Below are 21,374 nucleotides of genomic sequence, written 5' to 3'. Positions count from 1 at the left end.
TGCATGTTCTATAAGGAGACACTGAAAGTGCCCCAATGCAACTTCAATCAGTAGGTAAGGGAAGCTAGTTGATTCATCTGTCTGCATCTAACGAAATTAAAAGCTAAAAAGAAGTTAAAGCAAAATATTTCAGTCAATTTTCCACTTTGTAATGTATTTTCTAAGGTTTGCACAGTAACCTGGGTAACAAAACAATGTCCAAACTCCTAAACAAATATAATGCAAGCAAATACTGAAACACAAGAAGAGGCAGCAGAGAAATGAGCACTTTTTGGATTTTCTGACTAGGAGAAATGCGGATTTTCCTAACTGGCCACTGTGGTCCTTTGCTGCCTGCAGCGCCCTGGGTCCTAAGGGACACCATCAGGTAGCTTGGTGCATTTGTGCATCAGCCCCACACACCTCTGTGGCAGCAGCTCTTCCTCGTTCAGTGTAAAGCACAGCAGTGAGAGAACAAAGAGCTCCAGCACGTGCCTGCAGTGCTGTTCAGTCATACCCACTTCAGGATACTGATGCGATCTTTTAAAAACAACTGTCGAACATACCACACCTGAAAGGCAGCAATTGAAATGCTTTATTTGTTAGATAATTATCAGGAATATTTTCCATGTTGTCCAGCCCCTCCGGTTTAGATTTCCCTTTTCCTCCTCGTTCCCCCCAGTGGCACATTATTGGCACATTGGTGGCTTCCTGGAGCTCTGGGCAATAACATCCCAATTATAACACCGGACACACTGCACAAAGAGCCAGCAGTGGTATCTGTGCTCAGCTTTGCTGCTGCCACCTGAATGGCCCCATCCTCAGCCACCTTGTGCATAACAAGATGGCAATCCTACAACCTACAAATGAGGACTGTACAAATATTTATGAAATCAAGGTGCACAAACACTTGAAGATCGGGTGTGTGGCCACATTAGGCTACTCTTGGCCATAGTGGAGTGCTTACAATGCCACAGCTTCCATGGCTGCCAAACGAGAGCAGCAGGCATATTCCTCCTGGAGAGGAGCAAGGACAGCTGGGAATTTCCTAATCATCCTCCCAGTGCAGAAGGAAGCCTTCCTGGAACCTTTCTGTAGCCTCACCCTCAGAGGACACAAAGCACGAGGCAAGGGGAGAGCAAAATAGCCCCGGTCAGCAGCAAATTCAGGGCACCGAAGAGCAGTGAATGTAACAGCACTGCAGAAGGAAAGAAAGCCCTCTTTATAAGGACTTCAGAGTAGCTTTATAGCTTTTGAGTGTAAATAAGGCCTTGGCTTCAGTAACAGAGACTTGATGCTGCAATTAAAAATAGCAAATTACTATTTTGCCAGAAAATCTGCAAGAAAAACATGACCTCAGACACTCAGATCTCTAAATGCCCTGGAAAGTCTAACTGTAAGGAGGAGATACTCAGAAGTAGCAGTATGTTCAAACATTGATTTGCTGTACTCCAATTAAACTGTTAACTAAGTAAACTATATTTTGTTCTTACATTGCTATTCAACTGATTCCAGAAAGGCAATCCACACTTCCACAGGTTTTTATTGGCTTAATCTAGTGCTGCGTTTCCCTCGGTTGGAGCTCAGTATATGATATCACAGCTAGTGCCTGGCAGCAGAAGGATTTACCTTTGATCAGGATTAAGAGGCTGAGATACTTCAAAAAGTCACATTGAAAAAACAGATTTTTAAAATTATTTTTAAATCATTTGCCTTCATGGTGTTCAAGAAATACAACAGTAGTACACTGCAACGCAGTATGAAATAATAAAACTGCTGCTGTCCCTTAAAACTTTGCCTTCTGCCATCCCTGGGTTTTCACCTGCACCAAAGCTCTGCTCCTCTCCAATCAGTTTCCTTCCATGTGTAGGACAGAATGGACATCATCTCGTTATTCCTAACAGTCCCCTGCTTACCATAAACAAAGAAAACATGTAGTAACTGGCACAAATAAGTTCTTACAGGACAAACGGTTGAAGTTGGTACTTCGTCTCAATGGATCAGCTACAATGACTTAATTACTTCCTTTCCTTGGAAAAACTAATTAAAAGAAACACATCAAGCTCCTATTCTTTTACTAAGAGGTGCTTTCATGGAAACTGAAAAGAATCAGAAATGGAACTGAGGGTGAATTAAAATAATTTCTGCTGTATACAGTGAACACATTCTGAACCTCCAGGGTGTCACAATGACAGTCACCAGCAGCTCCATTTAACTGCTGTGAGACAAAGACTTGTGTCTGCATGGCACAACCACGGAAAGACAGCAGAACTTAACTGTTCATAGCAAACTCAAGGTTATGCCAACAGTTGTATGCAAAACTGCGGGTCGTGAAGTAACCTTCTGTGTGATTTTACTATACAGGGAAATTTGCCAAAAAAGAAGAAAACGTATTAGAACAATTTGGGCAACAGTTACAAGAAAGCCCAACTGTGGCCAGCTGGACAGAAAGCCCACCGACTTTGAGACTGCACAACTCATTTGGAAATGCATAGCAAAACTGACCCTATAAGGGCTGCCACATGTCTGCAGGACTATGTACCAGTGGTGTATCAGGGACAACAGGCCCCAAAAATAAAATCCATGGAGCTTTTATGTTTTATGTTGCTGGGTTTTATACATTACTTGCTGTGATTAACTGAAAACCCCTCACTAATGCTCACCGTTGGATGTGTAAGACATTTGAAACAAAAGATGGGAAAAAAGTTGAATCTTTGTTTTGTTTTTTTTTCCCCAGTAATATTTTTCTTCATAACACATTCAGATGGCAGCATTACCCTCGTTTCACCACTCCATCTGGCCAAGGAAAGGTCCAAATTGCCAACAGCTCTCCACCCTGAGCATCTCTTCTGTGCACTTATGCATTGGTCTCATTCAACAACGCTCAAGTTCTGTAGCATTGCCAGGAGCACTGCAACGTGTTCTGCTGCTTTATGATCCTGAATCAGCTGCCTACTTCTTCCTGCAAGCAGCCCCCTGGGGACGAGCCAGACCAGGGCCCATGGCACAGAGAGCACAGCAAGGAGGGCCCTCACCTCCCCACATCATCCTAAAGAGAATAGAGGGCTGCATCGAGGATCCAGCACAGCCCTCTCAGTCTGCTTTGTGTCCAGCAGCCATCAAAAGAAAGAAATGAACAAGGAAATGTCACCTCCCACTCTCCCCCAGATACAAGCACTTGTTTTCTTTACAAAACGCAATGGAAATACCTACTTGTTTCTCTATTCTGGCATTTTCTACCTAAAGCAGACAGATTTTTTTTATTTAGTTTGTTGTAGTTGCCTTAGATTAATTTACATTGCCACTGGGAATGAGGACTGTTATTTACTCTTCATTCAATACATCCTGCTCGCAAAAAGCTCACCAAGAAGACATACAAGTAAATTCCTAATAGAAAGCAACTATAATTTTTGTGTTCATTTGGTCCTATCTCCTAATGTAAAATGGACACTCAATAAATTGTGGGTGCATAAACAAACCGACAAACGCATTTTCTGACAATGAGCTCATTTTTCAAAGGAAGTCATAAAATCCATGACGATGGAGTGCACTCCTCCCTTTTTCATCTCATGATGAAGCGCTGTGGTGCAGAGGAAACAACCTGATGTTTTCCTGTCTCACAAAGCAGCCATTAGCGAGGTGGGACGGCCCGGTGACGCACTGAACACAGCAGAGGAAGGCAGAACCCATCAGACAGCAGTGGGCCAGGGGAGGAGGTAAAGACAAAAAGCCTTCATTTGGATCACGAGACTCACATGGTGAAAAAAAGAGGGAAAGAGGCCAACCAGATCTCAATCTATCCCCAAGGAATTTAAAACTACCTTTACACAGATTTTATTACTGGAAAGCAATTCAAACCATAACTACATATTGCAAAATGACAGACCCAGGAGTCAAAAATCCTAAACACAACACACATGTAGGACCCAAGGCAGTACAAACGCACCTGAACGCACCCAACAACCCTGCTCAGGTTCATGCAAATACTCATCAGCTGAGCTCCTCTGCAGAATTAAAGGCTCTTTAGAACAGCGGAGTCTGCACCAACAAGCCACAATTTCTTAACATCTCCTAACAGGATAGCAATTATTTTACTCCAACAGGAAACGTGCTACATTTGAGTGAAGCTCCTTCTGGAATAGCAGCAAATAAAACCACCGTATATATTTTGGAAAGCGTTCATTCACACACCACGTGGAGCCTTCTGCCTGTCTCAGGAGTGAGGCAAGGCTGCTCCCTTGGCCAGAAGTCTAGCTGGGGCTCTGCCAGTTGCTCCTTCTATTGCAATGAGAGAAACATCCACCACGCCTTCACTGCCATGCTCATCTTTTTTTTTTGACTGTGTTTTCCAGTTTTCTCTTACTGTTTGCCTACTCAGGGCCACAGTTGCTGTTGATGCGGTGAACACGACAAATACTCAAATGTAACTGTTCCGACAAAGCAGGTTTAGGACAAAATCACTGCTTTGATAGCAGAGCAGTACCAAAATATGCAAATCACAGTCCCTCTATACTGCCTGCCTATGTGAGGATGCTTTTTCCAATAAAAGGTTCATCACTCACTTTCTTTCATTTCTCGCTAGCGCCCAAATTAAAAGACAGCCATCCATCCTGAAGCCGCAGTCACTAATCCTCCAGGTGGAATTCCTGCTCCTGCCCTACTTCTTTGGGGTAACTTTGTTTTAAAATCAAGCATTACCAAAGTATTTTATTCAAATGACCACAATGTTGCTCCAAGTTAACTCTGGATATAATGCCCATCTCCCCACCTACGATACAACTGGGTACTTGCCTCCCACTGACACATGTTGATCCAGAGGTGGCAACGATGCACACAGGTTTACCTGAAGGCCAGCCTACATGACATTCTCTGAAGCTTGGATGTGAAATGCCATTTCCCTCAGTTCTGGGCCTGCTGATTCTCCAAGAAGCTCTGCAGCAACAACTCTGGCAAGCTGAAGTTTCAACAGCTGAGACTGAACTCCCATGTCAAACCTTTAATTGTTTCTGTTAGTTTCTTCCTCAAAGACCCACATATTTAACTACTTGTTTGTTCCGTTAACAACTGCATGTACCTACAGCTTGCTTATCACAGGTTACATCAGATACGCTGTTTTTACAGCAACTAGATGAGGTATCAGGATGTTTGAGAATTCAGCATACTGACTTGAATCCAAAGGTGAAGCATCTGCCACTGAAATACAAGAGCACCTATTAGCTGTGACTTAGGACTAAGAAAAGTGAACCCAGGTATGACTTGCCTCTTTCTCATTAATTTTCCTTTAGCACCTTCTGTAATAACGCGTCAACAGGAAAGCCACGCAGAATCCATTTGTCTTTTGAAGACTGTGTCCCTGCAGTTATCAGGCTCCTTTTTTGGTGGGCAAAGAGAAGGGAAAGGAAGGGAAGCCATCACTGCAATGAAATGCTCTATCAGGATATTTCTAATGCAGTGACAACACTGACAATTAGTAGTTAGTTTCAATACAGAAATTAGGCAAATTTCAATGCATATTATTAAAAAATGAAAGCCATCTTTAATTGTTAGATTTATTTAATTCCCGCACGATACGAAAAACATAAGCCTCTTTGGGATATATTGTCAACACAGCTGGGAAAATATGAGAAATCAGAAGCAAGTCTTCTCCTAGGCTCAGCTATTCAACTGTACGAATCCTATTACACATGCAACCAAACCGAAAGCCTATCCTTTCTTCTTTTTCTCCAATGACATTCAGCTGTTTCTAATATTACTGTATAATTTAGCAACTCTGAAATATTAGCAACCAATTAAGACCATATCCATACATTTGTTCCCTCCCTCTGGTGAGAGACTGACACAATCTGATATTTTCCTGTACAACGTGAAGCCTAGGATCCCTTACAAATTAAGGCTACTTCTGTCAATCTTCACAGCCCTGTTTGTGAATAATAATGGAACTGCCCTCAGAGGTCGTAACAGATATCAAGCTAGAGCTCAATCTTCCTATTATCCTCTCCACCTTAAAAGGAATCATCAAAAAATCCTAAAAACAACCATCCCTTGCAACACAGAGAAAGCATCCTCCATCTCCAGCTGATGTTTTTCACCACAATAACTTCTGTTTTCACCCAATACCTACAGCCCATCCAGTAGCAGGGAAACAGCCACCACCACTCCCCACCTGGAGATGGGCACATCGAATGCACTCTCCTTTGTGAACATCAATTCAGAGTGGCACATGGTTCTGGTTTCAGGCAATATGGATTGCTGGCAGTATGTTAGCTGGTAAAGCAGAAGACAAGCTGATAAAAACAACAGTTGTATGCAATGAAGGGGGATAAACTGGAAAGGAAATTGGTGGATGTGGTAAGTGATATTATAGGAAGTATATTTGTGTCTATTAGACATTCAGGCATCAAAAAAACCAAACCTCTAGCTATTGAACTGAGAAGCTATATATGTTCAAGCTAACCTGGAAGAGATGATTTAACACAAGAGATCAAACCCTCTCATATCCTTCCACCGTTGTCCAAGCTCAATACTGCCTGACCAGCGACGTTCAGGCGTCGTACAGCACCTTTCTATTTCCCTCTACTTATTCTGGGTTATAATAAATACAGGATAGCTAAAGGATAGGAAGCACCTATCAATATCTGTTGAGTGTTCCTCAAAATACATTAAAGCTTTTTGCTACTACAAGTTCTGTCTGCCTGCTCCTAATATTTCCTATGAATTGCCCCTCTTTACAATATGATACATAATTTCTTTAAACACAAGTACCTTTTAACCATTAATTTTACTCATAAGAAAACTCAAGAGTTGATACATCACCCAACTGCAATCACCACAACCTGTATTTCGTAGAGTTACAGAGCATCCTGAGCTGGAATGGACCCACAGGGATCACCGAGTTCAACTCCTCTACTTTTGCTGAGCACACTCAAATGTAAGCAGTCATGGAGCAGTCCATCTGATCTGCATTTCCTCATGAGCTTTCAAATTTCTTTGCCAAGTCAACTGTAAATACGGCCATAAAATAAGAAATGAAAATGAATAAGCACAATCAAAGCATCCTATAAACTCTGCAATGCCTTCCTGCTTTCACCACGCACCGACAAATATTAATCTATCACTAATTTAAGCTAAATTAGAGCAATTCATTTGCAGTACATGCCAGCTTTAAACATGAATAGTCCACTGCATGCGAGAACTATTTCGGTCTCTATTTTAAATTAAAATGTGAGAAGTCTGGGGTGTGCATCAATGAGTTGGACTTCCCAAAAGAACCACACCTAAGCAGGGACCTTGAAAAGGGTCATTTCTTAAACGGGGATGGAAGCAAGAACGGAATCTAACTGAGTTAAAACTTCTTTCCACAACACTGAACGTACATGCAGCCATGAGAAGCAATAATGGTGATTTTCATGGAGGAAGACTAGCTAAGCAATGTAAATTAAAATCAAAATTAACATGAAGAAAAGGCTTCCAGCATTAAAGAGGAGAACATACTGCTCTGTTTACAGAAAAATAGCAATAAAGTGTACACAGCCAGTAGCAAAATATTCCCATGCTTTGGCTTTGGTTTTACAAAACACCGTCTGAAGTCAGTTTGAGCTTTCAGATGCTGTTTACGTTCCTCGAGCACAATTTTCAAAATGAGTCTTACAAGCTGTTCAGCTATCATTCAGACGGAGCCATTTTGGTATTTTCAGACAGGGACTGAGACAGCAAGTTTGGAAATCATTCCCCTACTTTTAACATGAGTGCTGTCACCGTTTTTAAGAACTTCATTATGCACGCAGGAGTGGGGTCAGATCTGCTGCATTCATTGCTGCTGGGCTTTTTATCTACAGGACTCTAGGGTTTTTTTCCATTAAAAAAAAAAAGATGATTTATGCCTGCACATGTTTTTATATATGTAGATACGTGTGCATACAGAAGAACAGAGCTCACATGCAGCGCTGTATGAGGAAATGCCTTGGATTTTATAACACAATAACTGCCCTTGAGCAGCCCAATTATGCTAAATGGCATATATCACAGAAAAGCTATCTAGCTCAAATATCATAACCCCATAACATTCTGTCCTGTCTTCTATATCTGAAAAACTGTTTTTGACAAAGTGTGACAAACTCTGCTTGAATGGGGGGCTCTCATTAAACAGCCTTAAGGTCTGTTGAGTGAAAACCCAGCTACGTGTTGATACGGGACAGGCAAATGTAGGATCTCTCCAGGGGATAGGCAAACCCCCTGCTAGCCCTGTCCCTAGGGATCCCCACCTCAGTGGAGTTTCTCTCCTCCTGCTTTTTGCAGTCTCTCCCCATGCAGACCCCAGCGGTCTCCCAATCCCCCCCAAGTTCTGAGCTAGCAGCACTGGGTGCACAGAGCAGCTGTCAGGGCTCATTACTTTGCTCTCATCCCCTGAGATCTGCAATCCAATTTTTGAGTACTTTTTCTTCTTTGCAGAAAATCTGAATTCCTGGCTACCAGGGCTTGCAGCCTTACCGCTGTTTCAATCCACAAATCATTTCTTCTCTGCTAGACTTCTGAACGCCACTCACGGAACCACAGGGACCCCTTTTGATTTTCCTTGCATTAAGACACATAAAATTGTACCAGACAGAAAGAACACAAAGACACTTTTTTTATGAGTGAAAAAGTAGAACAAGTTTCAGGAGGAATACCCGATGGAGTCCTTCCTTTGATTCAGATGGCTTTTTTTCCATCTTGTTCTGACATTTCATCCACAATTCCTCCACAGCTCTATAACTACAAGGATTGACAAAATATTTACAGCATCGCCTTGAAGATAATACCAAACACTCTTGATTCACAGCATCTGGCTGCATACAAAATAATTTTTAATTATCTTTTTAAGAGAAGAGAAAGAGCCTGAGAGGTTGCATTTGATATCTGTGAAATCACCCCAAATAGGTCCTGAACACAAGAGCTGCCTCGGGGCTCGAACAAGGCAAAGGGCAGACTTTGGATTTATGTTACTGCTTATATATGGAAAATACCCCAAAATACAACTTTTTCGAGTCAGAGCACAAACAAGCCTGTTGGTGCCAACTTTTTGTATTTCTTTCAGCAGAAGCCAACATTTATCAAAAAGAAATGGCATTTACCTCCTACGACAGAATAATGGAACCCACAGACATGGAAAATGTGGAGTATTTCATATATCTTGATTTACATAAGGCTTTTGACTTTGCCTGTCAGGACACTTCCAAAAACAAGCAAATACGTTCCAGATGAGGCTGCTACAAAAGTGGATTCATAACCAATTGGAAAAAATCACCCTCAGAGCAGTTCTCAATGCTTCAGTGTCAAAACGAGAAGTGATATTGAGTTTGGATGTATGGGAGGGTATGCAGACTTCCATATGATTCAATACATATACTTTTAGTTTTTTCTTTAACCAGCCCAGATGATAGCTTACAGAAATACTTGTAATATTTATATGAATGCAAAGCCGGGAGGGCTGCAAGCACACTGAAGGGCATGTTTAGAATTTCAAAGCATGTTGTCAAGGTGGAGAAACAGCCTGAAAACAGCAAAGATTCATCACTCGACAAGTTAAGCAAGAAGGGATATGATGTCTGTGATAACAGATCACAAGCTGAGATGAGCCCACAGTGTTGTAGAGAGAAAAAAAAAAAAGAAGCAGCAATCATCCTCTGAAGGAGAGCTATGAGCTGGAAGACACAAAAGCAAGTTGAAGAGTTGAAGCAAGAGAGGTTAGGGTTAGAAATTAAAACATATTCAGTCTCTACTTTCTGTGATAATTTAAAGACTTTGAGAAGCCTGCCCCAAAATTCAGGCTTATTTTCTCCATCCTTAGCATTAGCACAGAGAGCAGTGGTGTCTCCTGGCATGCAATTCTACGTGGCTGTGCTTTCAATCACTGCAGCGGTCAGCCATAATAAAAATTACTTCCCGTAGTGTTAAATATGATGCTATGAATCAGAAACGTTCTCTCCCAAGCTCAGAACATTTGCCATGAGAAGCACTAACAGACTTACTTCTCTGTGTTCTTCTGTCTTAGCAAGTGCAGGGAAATCCTGTCTTTCAGCAACAAAACACAGTGCCTTGAGCAATGCACTGACAGCTTTTTATTTTAAGTAGTAGACCTCCTTGATGTATTGCTTCCTCTTTTGGGGAACATTTGTTGCAGAGACTGCAAGCTGCTTTGGCTGCTTCAATGTCACCTGTTTTTCTGTACCTGAATCATTACTTGCAGATTCGAAAACTCAGAGAGCCTTAACAAATAACATTCTGAGTTGTGCTATTTATATTTCATGGTTGAAGAGTCAGCACACTCCATCTGTATAAAAGATCCTCCTTCACAGAGAAGTTACATCTGAGTTTTGACTACTGAGAATGTGAATATCCAGCCACAGCTAGAACTCATTGAGCTGCTGGAGCTGAAATAGTTTGTGAGCACGGAAACTGGTGGCTGGGAGATCTTGAATCTGGGTCAGCCTGAAGGAACCTCCATCAAAAACGTCACTGCAGCATAGAAATGTACTTCTGGCACAGCCCCAGCTGAAATGTGCCGACTCCAGAAAACGCAGGCTGTGTTTCTGATGTTCTCCACCATGCTGCAGGTCAGGCAAGCCCCAACCCCTAACAGGAGTGCTGTAACCTCCCCCGCATTGCTATGAGACTTCAGAGAGCTCATGGCCAATAGCTGGCAGAAAAGTATCAGCACAAAATGAAATTATTCATGCAGCAGTAGTCCTGAACAGAATTCAATTACACAAAGAGAATACGAATTTTAAGTCAATAAATGATGTCTTCAAAACTCTCTGAGAATTAAGATTCACATAAGGAATTCAGTGGAGGAATTAATATCACACAGTGTGACCCAAGCGGTGGTACACTTTCATCAAATTTGGTTTTCAGCATCAAACTGTGCCTCCAATAGCACACATTCAAATTTCTCATAAGGAGATTAGTAGAATAATACATAGTACTAAACAGTCCTAATTTGACTTAAGACTATAAACAAAGATAAATGGGGCTGTTCACACCTCTCAGACTGACACTTTCTGAATATTAGAATACTACTAGCAAGGAGAGCTGATAAGAGATGACCCCTGCTTGAACCAGAGACACCCTGGATGAGGTTGCTCAGGGTCTCATTTAGGTACTGTCTACAACAGCTCCAGGAATGGAAGTTTCGCAACCTTCAAGGCTCCTGGCAGCCACTTTTGCAGCCTGAGAGGTCCCTCTCTCTGCTCCTCCCAGCTGGGTGCACAACCTGCAAACTGCCTAAGGCTGTTCTCTGCCCATCATCCCATCACCGACGATGAAAAACCCTCTCCATCCCAGTATTAAGACCCCAAAATGTCTTTACACCGTTGCCTATGATGCTGAGAGCCTGCTGGGGCAGGCAGCCCACCACATGGCACCGCCCAGCCCTCCAGGCCAGACTTCCATTTAGCTGCAGACATACTATGGGAGATTGTGTACAGGATATATCCACTTCTCTTCTTTCGACCGCGTGGTCAACCATCTCACCTTAGGGGGTTGTCAGAACAGTCAGGGGCAATCTGCCCTTGGTAATCCATGCTGGACTTTCCCAGTCATCAGCATCTCCTTCATTTACCCTCAACATCCAGAGAGATTTGTCCCCAAAGTTTCCTCAAAATAGCTCTATTTCCAGCTGATGTATTAGTTCCATCCCTGCACACATGCAGGCAACATCCCTCAGTTTTCTGCATTAGCTTCCAACTTTCTAAGTACCTCCTTTTTTTTGTTTCTGCTCAATTTGGAGCTCCTTCTTCATCCCTTGTTGGTCTCCTGGCCACCTAAATCTCCTGGCAGAATGTCTTGCCCTGAAGTCCAAGGCTGTAATTCTGCTACTTGTTTTGCTCACTTCTCCTACAAGCCTAAATTCAAGCATCTCGTGATGGTTGCTACCAAGTCTGCTCTGAGCTCTGTAACTGCACTTATCCTTTTCCATCCCACAAGGGCAGGCCCAACACATCACTGCTGCTCATCTAGTCAGACACAGATCAATTTGCATCAAGAAATCTTCCAACATGCCCCAGAACCCCCCTGCATGTCCTGCCACATCACCAAGCTGCCACTCCAGCACATTCCACATGGTGAAGGATAACTCCATAAACCCTCAGGGCTGTAATCACGAGTCTTTCTCCAGTTGTGTAAAGAAGGCTTCATCTATCACTTTCTCTCGATTATTTGGCCAGTACTGACATTAGCTTTTTCAGATGTGTGAAAATGTTGCCCTTCCATGCTCTGACTCCTGACTGGCTCACCATCCTCTCCAAAACAAGGCTGTAAGTGTTCATGTCAGTCAGCACACACAGCACAAGCATCATGCTTGCTTCCTCACCCTCCATCCTGTGAAGCTATCCTGATGCATCTTTGCAATCCCAATGGCCTCACAGCTCTGCATCTCCATGCAGACTCCTCAACTTCTCCTCCATGCTAGTAATATTAATTCACATGCAGAACATCCTTTCTTGGCTATGGACTGTTTTTCAAGAAAATCTGAATTTTAAAGAGATGGAAAGTTCCAGTATAAACAACTGTGAACGTGGCACACAACTGGATAGTGGCACCATTCAACTCACTCACTTCAACACCTCAGACCTGTCTAACTCCCAAAGATGGCACAGAATGGCAGACACCAACTTCTGCAATACAGAAGTACAAATTCACTCAGTGTACTATGCTTACTTTGGAATTTTGAAGATGATGAATTGCATCTCAACTCATGTTTTGAAACCGTTCTCTAAATAACATGGCATATTTGTTTACAGTCAATGATTTTTCTTTATACAGCACTCAATAATCACTCCTTTTTTTGGTGCCTGAGTACTTGTCAAACGCCTATCACACGGGGGTGACAGGGAACCATCTGCCTCCCTCCCCAGAGACACCTCCTTTTACTTATTGCCACCTGTTCTTTTTTCAATTCCCAAACTGCAACTCTCAGCAACGCCAGATCCACTGGAAAAGGCCAGGCTACAGGTCCTGCCTGAATTTTTCAGTCTTGTCACTAGCATTTAACCTCAACAACGAAAACCCAAGTGTATCCATTACTGAGGTTCTCACAGCCACAAGTTCACACAAAATAATGCTGTAAAAAGGACAACAGGAAATAGCTTTGTTATGATTCAGCGAGCATATTAGCATCCATACATTGGAAAACTGATGAGGTCAGATGGTGACCCACCAGAGAATAATCATTAGTTTCAAAACAGAAATCGGGTAGAATTTCCCTTTCTTTAGGTAGTTCTCTTCTAAACTTATTGGCAGAATTACAGAATTTGAAAACAAAGAAGCCGCTCCAGTGAGCCTTCAGATGGTCTTGTGTCTATTGCCAGTTCTGTTACGATTTTCCATTAATCCCCTCTGCATACATTGCAAGCTTTTCAGAATCCCACGGAAATACAAAACAAACCAACCCAAAAGAAATTTGTGCCTGACCAACAATTGTGTGCAAGACTGCATGCACACAGCTCTGGGCCACTATGTTATACGAAGAATCAAAACAGTGCTTCCTCTGAAGCCTGTGTTTAAATACTGAAAGCCTCTTGTTGCAGCAGATAAGTGTATTATGTATTTTATGCCTACTGTATTTAAAAATGATGCAACCACCTAAGACTGAAGACAATATAATGTGATATTCTACTTTCAGACACTCAGCAGCCCTTCCAGCAGGCAACAGCAGTACCCCAGGCAGCACAAACCAACACGAGTCGATTTCTAAATGAAGGGTTCAGGATGAAACACAGAAAAGACAATTAAGACCTGATCCAATATGCAAAGTGCAAATGGAGAACACTTTCATTGGTTTAATTCTATTTAACCTTTTTCAGACCATCTCCTTCAGAGCCTGAGTGCCTTCTCCAACTGCTCACATTCACCCCCCACGGCAGCCAAACATCATCTTCCTCACTGGCAATTATATCATAATCAATGCTGTACTCCACTTATAGATGCCCACAAATAGTCTCGGTCCATTTCTTCAACATAAAGAATTCATGTGGCCTGGCTGTGGGACAAACCGTAAGGCTTCTACTTTCTAATACAAATTTACTTTATTAAAGATCAACTTGACAAGGCAACTGAAAGAGCTATTACCTGCATGGAAATAGTCCAGATGTTTCCCAGTTCCATTTAGGAAGGAGAAAACAGAACAGAAAGGGAAGGGACAGCCTGCTAACTGGGAAGAATAACTTCAGTGAATACATAATCAACGTTTCTTCACTGAAATTACTTTTCAAATCGCCAGGGTAGCTAATTCTCATCATCAGGTGTGGAATTTAAGAAAAACAGATTTCTGAATTAACAATCGAAGTATTCAGAATCTTTTTTGTCCAACTTAGTGGGTTTTATTTCCATACCAACTAGATGTTGTGAAAGAACTGAAGTATATACCCTGCTTTCACTCTCCCTCAGTTATCTTTCCATCTTCACCGTTCATATATTGTGACAAGGTGCTAAAATAAGATCTCAAATATCCATTTTTTCTTTGACTGCGTATATCGTACCACTTTTCATACATCAGGACTGAATAAGACACAGCATATTCATGCCTAATTACATGACTTCTTATGTCACTATTCAATAGCAAAAAAAAATAAATGTACTTTCAGTGATGTACCATGTGATCATCTCTACTGTTGGAGAGCAACAACTAATATGCATCAGCGTTACACTGGGAGTGCATTGTTAAAAACACTGCAGGCCATGTAACAGAATAATTTGACTTCTTGGGTGCATTTTTACACCTAATGCGAGACTCCATCAACACTGCATCCATAATCCTTTGGCAGCATGCAAAAGAAAAAGGACAGCATTATAAGGCACAGTCCTTTAGTATAACAGGACAGGTTGCCAGAGTAGAACAGGAAGGAGAAATCATTGGGCATAAAACAGGGGGAGGGAAAGGAAGAAGAGTGAGACCACAGGAACTAAAATAATAACAGTAACAATCATTTACAAACCACTACGGGGAACTGGGTGAAAGTAGAAGCTTTGGCAGGGCTTCAAAACCCAGGTACATTAATTATTCAATATTTTTCAAACTCAAAAAATACAGAATAATGCTTCCGCCTGAATGATTTGGAAACCACTCAGGTGATTCATACATATAGCAGAAATAAAATTACTTTTAATAATTTTTCTGGCAACGTGGTGACAGTAGGCCACTGCTGGATCCAGCCACCCAGCACCAGTGGGAGGTCAGAATCCCAGGGCTGCGAGCATTCAAGCTGCTGAATCCAGTTTTGCTCCCCACGTTATTGCTGAAATACATGCATGTCCTCAGCCATCAGTGAAACATACCCGTATCCAAAGCAGAATTCAGAAGAAGTTAGAAATGCACAACTACTCTACAGAACAACCAGAAAAGAAATGAAAAATCTCTCTTTATGCACACTCGTAACAGTTTACTCTCTGTACGTTGAATGCCAATACCAGGTCTAGCAGCTTCACATCTGTTAAAATTTCAAGAGTGAAGTTTTATCACACCTCTGATCAGACCTAGGTGTTCCTGCTAAATCCTTCCATCCAAAAGCTTTGTGGTAAAAATCGAGAAACACACAAGAAACTGTAATTTTGAAACAGCATCCAAAAAAACCAAGCAGCATTGAGTACAAAACGTACACCATTAGTATTTTCTTGTCTGACTCATTTTCTTCATCACTCACTACTGATTTTCCTCGTTGGGTTCTTATAAACTATTGTCAAGAGCAGTGTGACTTGAAAGATCAAAGCAAGCTGATGCCTTAGAACTGATATTTGTACTACCAATTTTTGTGGAAGGCAGTACCTCTTCTACCATAACATTAATTATCCTCTTTTAACATTTGAAATATGCAATGCAGGGAATTGCACGTTTCAGTAACAAAAAGGTGAGCATTGTTAGTAATTCCACTTACTGGAGCACAGTAACAAAGATTTATCTTCAGTTGCAGCTACACCTCAACAAACTGTTGTGCAGTCACAGCCTGCCAAAATGACAGAGCTCACTCCTACTTTATTTTGTTTTCAACTGATAGCAGAAAAAAGCTCTGAACATTGGAATGACTTCGGTGTAGAACACTTCATTTGTTGTGTGCTCCATAAGAACTTTTTTTCAGTTTTGTAATTGCAGTGAACGTTTTCCATTTGGATATTTTTCAAAATCTCAGCATACAATTAATTTTTCAGATTTATGACTGTGGTCTCTTAATGCACCAAGTATTTCCAAGACAAATTTCAAAATGCAAGGTGAGCCCTGCAGAACCCCTCAGTTCTCCTAAGTAGCTATAAGTGTGTGGTGGGATGACACTGAATCCCTCAGATGGTTCAAAAAATCCCCCTAGCGGAGCTGAGTTACAGATAACGTGTCATGCAGAAAAGGCCCCCTGCAATTGTTCCCCCCTCCATCCTTTGGCACTAAAAATCACTGTTTATCTTACCGAGGTCAAGTATTATCAGCTGGGCTCCAGCCTGTGCATTTCCAACATCATTTTCTGCAATGCACTGATAGAATCCTTCATCTGATTTCACCAGACCCAAAACTTGCAGATTATGTTCTTTCTGAGGAGCAAAGGATAAACGCAACATTTAAAAATGGGCTGCAATTACAAAAACAATGGTGTTTTATGACACATTTCTATGATAGGAGAAACTCCTGAACAGTAAAATACAAAAGTGTATTCTGAGTTCCCGTCAGATTTCATCTCTTTTACACTGAATCCTCAAATTATACAGCATCAAAAAGCAGCAGAAGCTCCTACTAATGGCTATCATTTTCTAGCATCACATATCACTGGCAAGTCATAACATTCCCACAGCCATTTTTATGATATTTTAAGCACTGAACATAACCACATAACTCACTGTTACAATTCTACAACCTCAGGTATACATAATTATACAGCCATTAAGTTCTAAGCTATGCCTCAGTAATGACTTTCACTACATCTAAAATTTCCCACCCGAAGCACCAGTGCGCCAAAACTCACGATCCACAACTCAGTTCTATTTATATTTAAATCCCTGTTTGAAATTGTAATTTTCATCAATCACAGCTGTCTGTAGCAAACCCAGTCGGTGCTCACAGTGAGCTCACATTCCAACAGGTGCAACCAACAATTTGTGTTTTGTCATCATGCATGCCCCTGTCTCTCATGGAAAGCCTAAGCTATCAAGAAACAGACTCAGACAATTTCAACTGCATATTTCAGCGTTTCAGCAAAATGACAAAGCACTGCAGAATTCGAGAAACTAATTAATTCTTCCAGGCCCCAAACATGGATAGTATGAAAATAGGAAGCTGGTACTGTGAAAGGGCTTGGCTTCCATGCATACGTATCACAGAATCATAGGATCACCGAGTTTGGAAAAGGCTTCCAAGATCATCCAGTCCAACCGTCCACCTAGCACCAATATTTCCCACTAAACCACGTCCCTCAGTAGGACGTCTAAATCGAAGGACTAAGAGTCAAGTCAGTAGCTTACAGTGCCCAAAACTGACTACACACTTACAACGATTTTGAAGTAGTCGCTTGGAATCACCACGTCTCCGTTCTTGACCCACTTCACAGTTGGAGTAGGTTTTCCAGTCACTTCACACTCAAAGACAATGTCCATAGATTCATGAGCATAAATGTTTGCAGGTCGCTTCAGAAACTCAGGAGGAACTGAAAATAAAAAGGAAGAAAGACAAGAGATGGTGTTACTATATAACAAAGGCAAAACTACGTAACAAAGACTTTTTAAAACCAATGGACATAAAACCAAGATGAAACTTTCCTCGGATACCGACTGCTCTGAGTAATGTCTTACAGGCAGGTGTGATCAGTGATGTGTGTTCAGTAAATCAGAAAGGTTCTTCCTGTAAGAACATACAACACAGACCAAAGCTGTCACCTCCTGGTCTTGGCTGCTTTTAAAAACGCTTTTTATATTCAGAATGAGATGAATTGAACTCAAGAACTTTAAAAGCCATAAAATCTCAACAAAGTCTTTGGTAACACAATCCTCAAAGCACCCACTGCACAGCTATGGCAAAAACCTTTGGTGAAAACTTGCCAACCAAGGAGCATCCAGCTGTGTGCCAGGACTCGAAGCTTCTGCAGCATGGTGGGAGGAAGAATTGCTGTCTGCAGGCACACAGAATTTGAATACCATCTACTCTGAAGAACGTGCACAAATTTATTTGTGTTTATTAAACTCGCTGACACGAGGGCAATTTGCTGACTTACGTTGGCGAGTCTGATTGTCCAGGTTCCAGAAGAGTGAAAAGCAGCCTCTGCCCTTTAATATTTATCAAACAAAGTCAATACAGAAGGGCTACGGAGTTCAGGCAAATACTCTGCACACTTCACATATCAGTGGCGTTTATCTCATACTACGGAATAAGAAATCGTACTTTGTGCTGGATTCTGACTATTGAATGATCCTTCTGGCAAAGGTTTGTAGGTGGATTTAATTTCTTTTAAATCAGAAAACTGGAGACAAGCTGCTCTCCCAAAACCTCACATTTCAGGTTACAAATTATATAGGAGAACATTTAAATATGAAAATCTTTACCTATGAAGTAGGAAGATGACTTAGCTGTCAGACACACGTAAACCTACACAGAAACTATGGGAGGATGGTACACATTTACTCTTGAACTCTTTCACATAGAAGCCCTTCTGCCTATGGCTCCCAACACCCACCCAGAAACCCATTTCCAGAAATTTACCAAAGCTGCCATTAACTCCTTGGAATGATTCAGGTACTTTTGTACCCACCATCCACATCAGATGGCTGCCACGACCTTCGTCCTCTTGCAAGCTGCCTTCTGAGTTTAGTCGTGACAAAACTGGGGCTAATTATTCTTTTATTTCAAATTTCTTCCCTGACATTCTTACTGTGCATGAGCTGTGCTTCTCCTGTGCTCCTGTCCCACCTCCCAGCCTTTATTTGGCCAGCCCATCAAGCCCTCTGTGCACAGGCTGTTCTGGTACCCATCACCCACACCACCCTCAGCCACCTCCTGTGTTTGCTCAAGTCTGCGCTAATCCTTGCAGCCTGCAGATGATTTGCATGTTGTCTCAGACACATCTCACCACTGACTTGAAAAAGCAGCACGAACAGTGTTATTGCTACAGCAAATATCTTGCCCAACTCATCTCACTACTGTATTTGCTCTTTCCTGGATGCACCACGATGACCTGTGAGCCAGCCTATGGCAGATCACTGCCCTCTCATCTTCAGCATTTTTAACTAATGAGTAATCTTGTCCCAGTCTGCTTTATCAGTGCTCTCATTTCCTTTCCCTCTCTCTCTACACAGAGATATACACACACACTCCAATTTCTGAAGAGCCTCCATGACTGCAAAGTAGGAACATAACAGTTGGAAGCATTTCCCCATGAAGGATTTGCATTCCTATTTTCTTAACAGTCTTCTCAAAGTGACACTAATTCTTTAGCTGATGTATTACATTTACAGGAATCCTAACAGACACAAGCTAGCAACATTCACCATCAAAAGCACGCAACTTGTTTAAAAAGAACAATCCATCTCATGATGTCAGAAGACACAAACTGCTGTACTTAGCTCTGCCATGAAACTCAATGATGACAAGGGGCATACATAACAGAAGTTCTATAAAATCAGGAGCGGTGCTTACTATAAAATACAGCTGCTCAAGATGGCCTTTGCTAGGGTCACTTTATCAAAAGTACCAAGATATAAATCACTTTTAAGTAAACGGTGTAATGAAGACACCTGCAAATCCCCCACGTACCTTCAGCATCTGGCACTGCTTCCACTTGGGGCATCATGCACAAGTGGGCCCAAGTACTGAATCATAAGATCTGCCACAAAAACACACGTTGATCCAGACACCCTATCACCCACTCTCAAATATTTTTTATATAGGAATTGAATTTTAAACATTATTTTTTCAAAATGACTTTGCTTTTTTGGCTTATGGAGGAAATGCCAAGCCATTTACAGAGGGAAAACAATACGAGAAGCGCTCTCTTCCTTTATTATTATCCTTTATTTTCCCATTAAAGAATTATAAAAGTGCATTTTAAAGGCATTTTTTAGTTTAACTATGTCAGTGTATAGTATTCACATCAATTAACACAATGCAAGTGCAGATGTTTGTGGTAGAGAAGTTCAATTGATAACCAGAGAGCAAATGAGCCAATTACCATATAAAATAAGATTTGTAATGGAAGATTATGTGTCCCAGTACCAAACAGACAATTAAACTTCAAAGAAGGCTTGGCAGCTCAGCCCACTCCTCTATCTCTCTCAATGGCAACGGACAAACGGCGACTGGCTTGCACGATGCTCGCAGCACTCCATGTGCAGCACAGCACCCTAGGAGCCTCAGCACAAGGCATCTGCCTCCCTTTGTAGACAGAAGGATGTAGGAGAAGCAAAAGGCAGTCCAGGATTGCAGCTCTCCTTTGGTGCTTGTGCACCAGCATGACCCAACACAAAGAAAAATGCTGTTATGTGCGGGTTAATTTTTAAATGGTCAAGTGTTAGACACCTCCGAGTAAATGTGAGGAATATTAAAGAAGCATCAGCTATGCTGAGCCTTACAGAAAGGCTGCTTCCTTAAATGTCTTTTCAGTGGTCAGCGGCTCTCTCTCATTAAGGCAGAAAGAGAACAATTTGGTGGCCTTCGGGGCTGCAGTCGAAAGAATCTATTTTCAATTGAGCCATCTGTACTGCTGCAAATGAGAGGGAAATTAATTACACCCATTCCTCCTCTCCAGCCCTCAAAAAGCTCTGCTTTCAGTCTTACAAGCGTGGATGGAAGAACAAAGGTTCCTAGCTTCACAACCTTACTTCAAATGTGAAGCCAGAAATGGGAAAGAAGCAAGAAAAGGCAACGCTCAAGTTCTGCACCGTTAGAAAACTCAGTGTTTTCTGCTTGCTTAGTCACAAATGCAGTGAAATCTCTCCCACAATACTCACACTGCAGTGCTGCTGTTTCAGGCAGTCGCTCATTTTCATGCGCCTTGCCCCCTCCCCACAGCCAAACCTTCCCAATCTGCCCCAGGAGGAGGAAAACATCAGTGGTGGCAAAGTCATATTTGCTGATAGTGGGAGAGCTAAGAAAGCCACACAGAGGCAGAGCAGTGGGGTGAAACATGGAGGTCAGTTAGGCCTTCATAGCAAGAAAATAATACAAAAATACTCTAAGAATCTAACCTCCTTTAAAAGGAATCCCCAAACGAAGCAGGCATTCTGTGCCTGTGTCCCTCAGACATGCGGCCAAACTGCCATCTCACCTCCTCAAAGGAGCAGAACACGACCAGTGTAAGAGCAGACTCATCTGGGTGCAGCAGAAACCAAGATTGTAAACTGCTTCACAAGGACTTATTCTGTTTTTAAACAAGCACTAGTACTGCTGTTAGGCTCAA

The 21,374-nt window shown here is 41.9% G+C and overlaps 1 protein-coding gene across 1 annotated transcript in view; it reads right to left on the bottom strand.

Annotated features, from left to right (window-relative positions):
- The window catches only part of NEO1 (neogenin 1), a 125,333-nt gene that overhangs the window by 49,884 nt on the left and 54,075 nt on the right, over nucleotides 1-21,374 (bottom strand). The window contains exons 6-7 of the mRNA XM_031555202.1: nucleotides 17,479-17,633; nucleotides 16,407-16,527 (exon numbers count right to left, since the gene is read on the bottom strand). Coding sequence (XP_031411062.1) covers nucleotides 16,407-16,527; nucleotides 17,479-17,633 — 276 coding nt within the window. The remainder of the gene's footprint in view (nucleotides 1-16,406; nucleotides 16,528-17,478; nucleotides 17,634-21,374) is intronic.

This window comes from Meleagris gallopavo, chromosome 12, assembly GCF_000146605.3.
Source record: "Meleagris gallopavo isolate NT-WF06-2002-E0010 breed Aviagen turkey brand Nicholas breeding stock chromosome 12, Turkey_5.1, whole genome shotgun sequence".
NCBI classification, from domain to species: Eukaryota; Metazoa; Chordata; class Aves; order Galliformes; family Phasianidae; genus Meleagris; species Meleagris gallopavo.
Note: the sequence above shows the minus strand (reverse complement) of the source record. Positions and strands in the feature narration are given on the sequence as shown.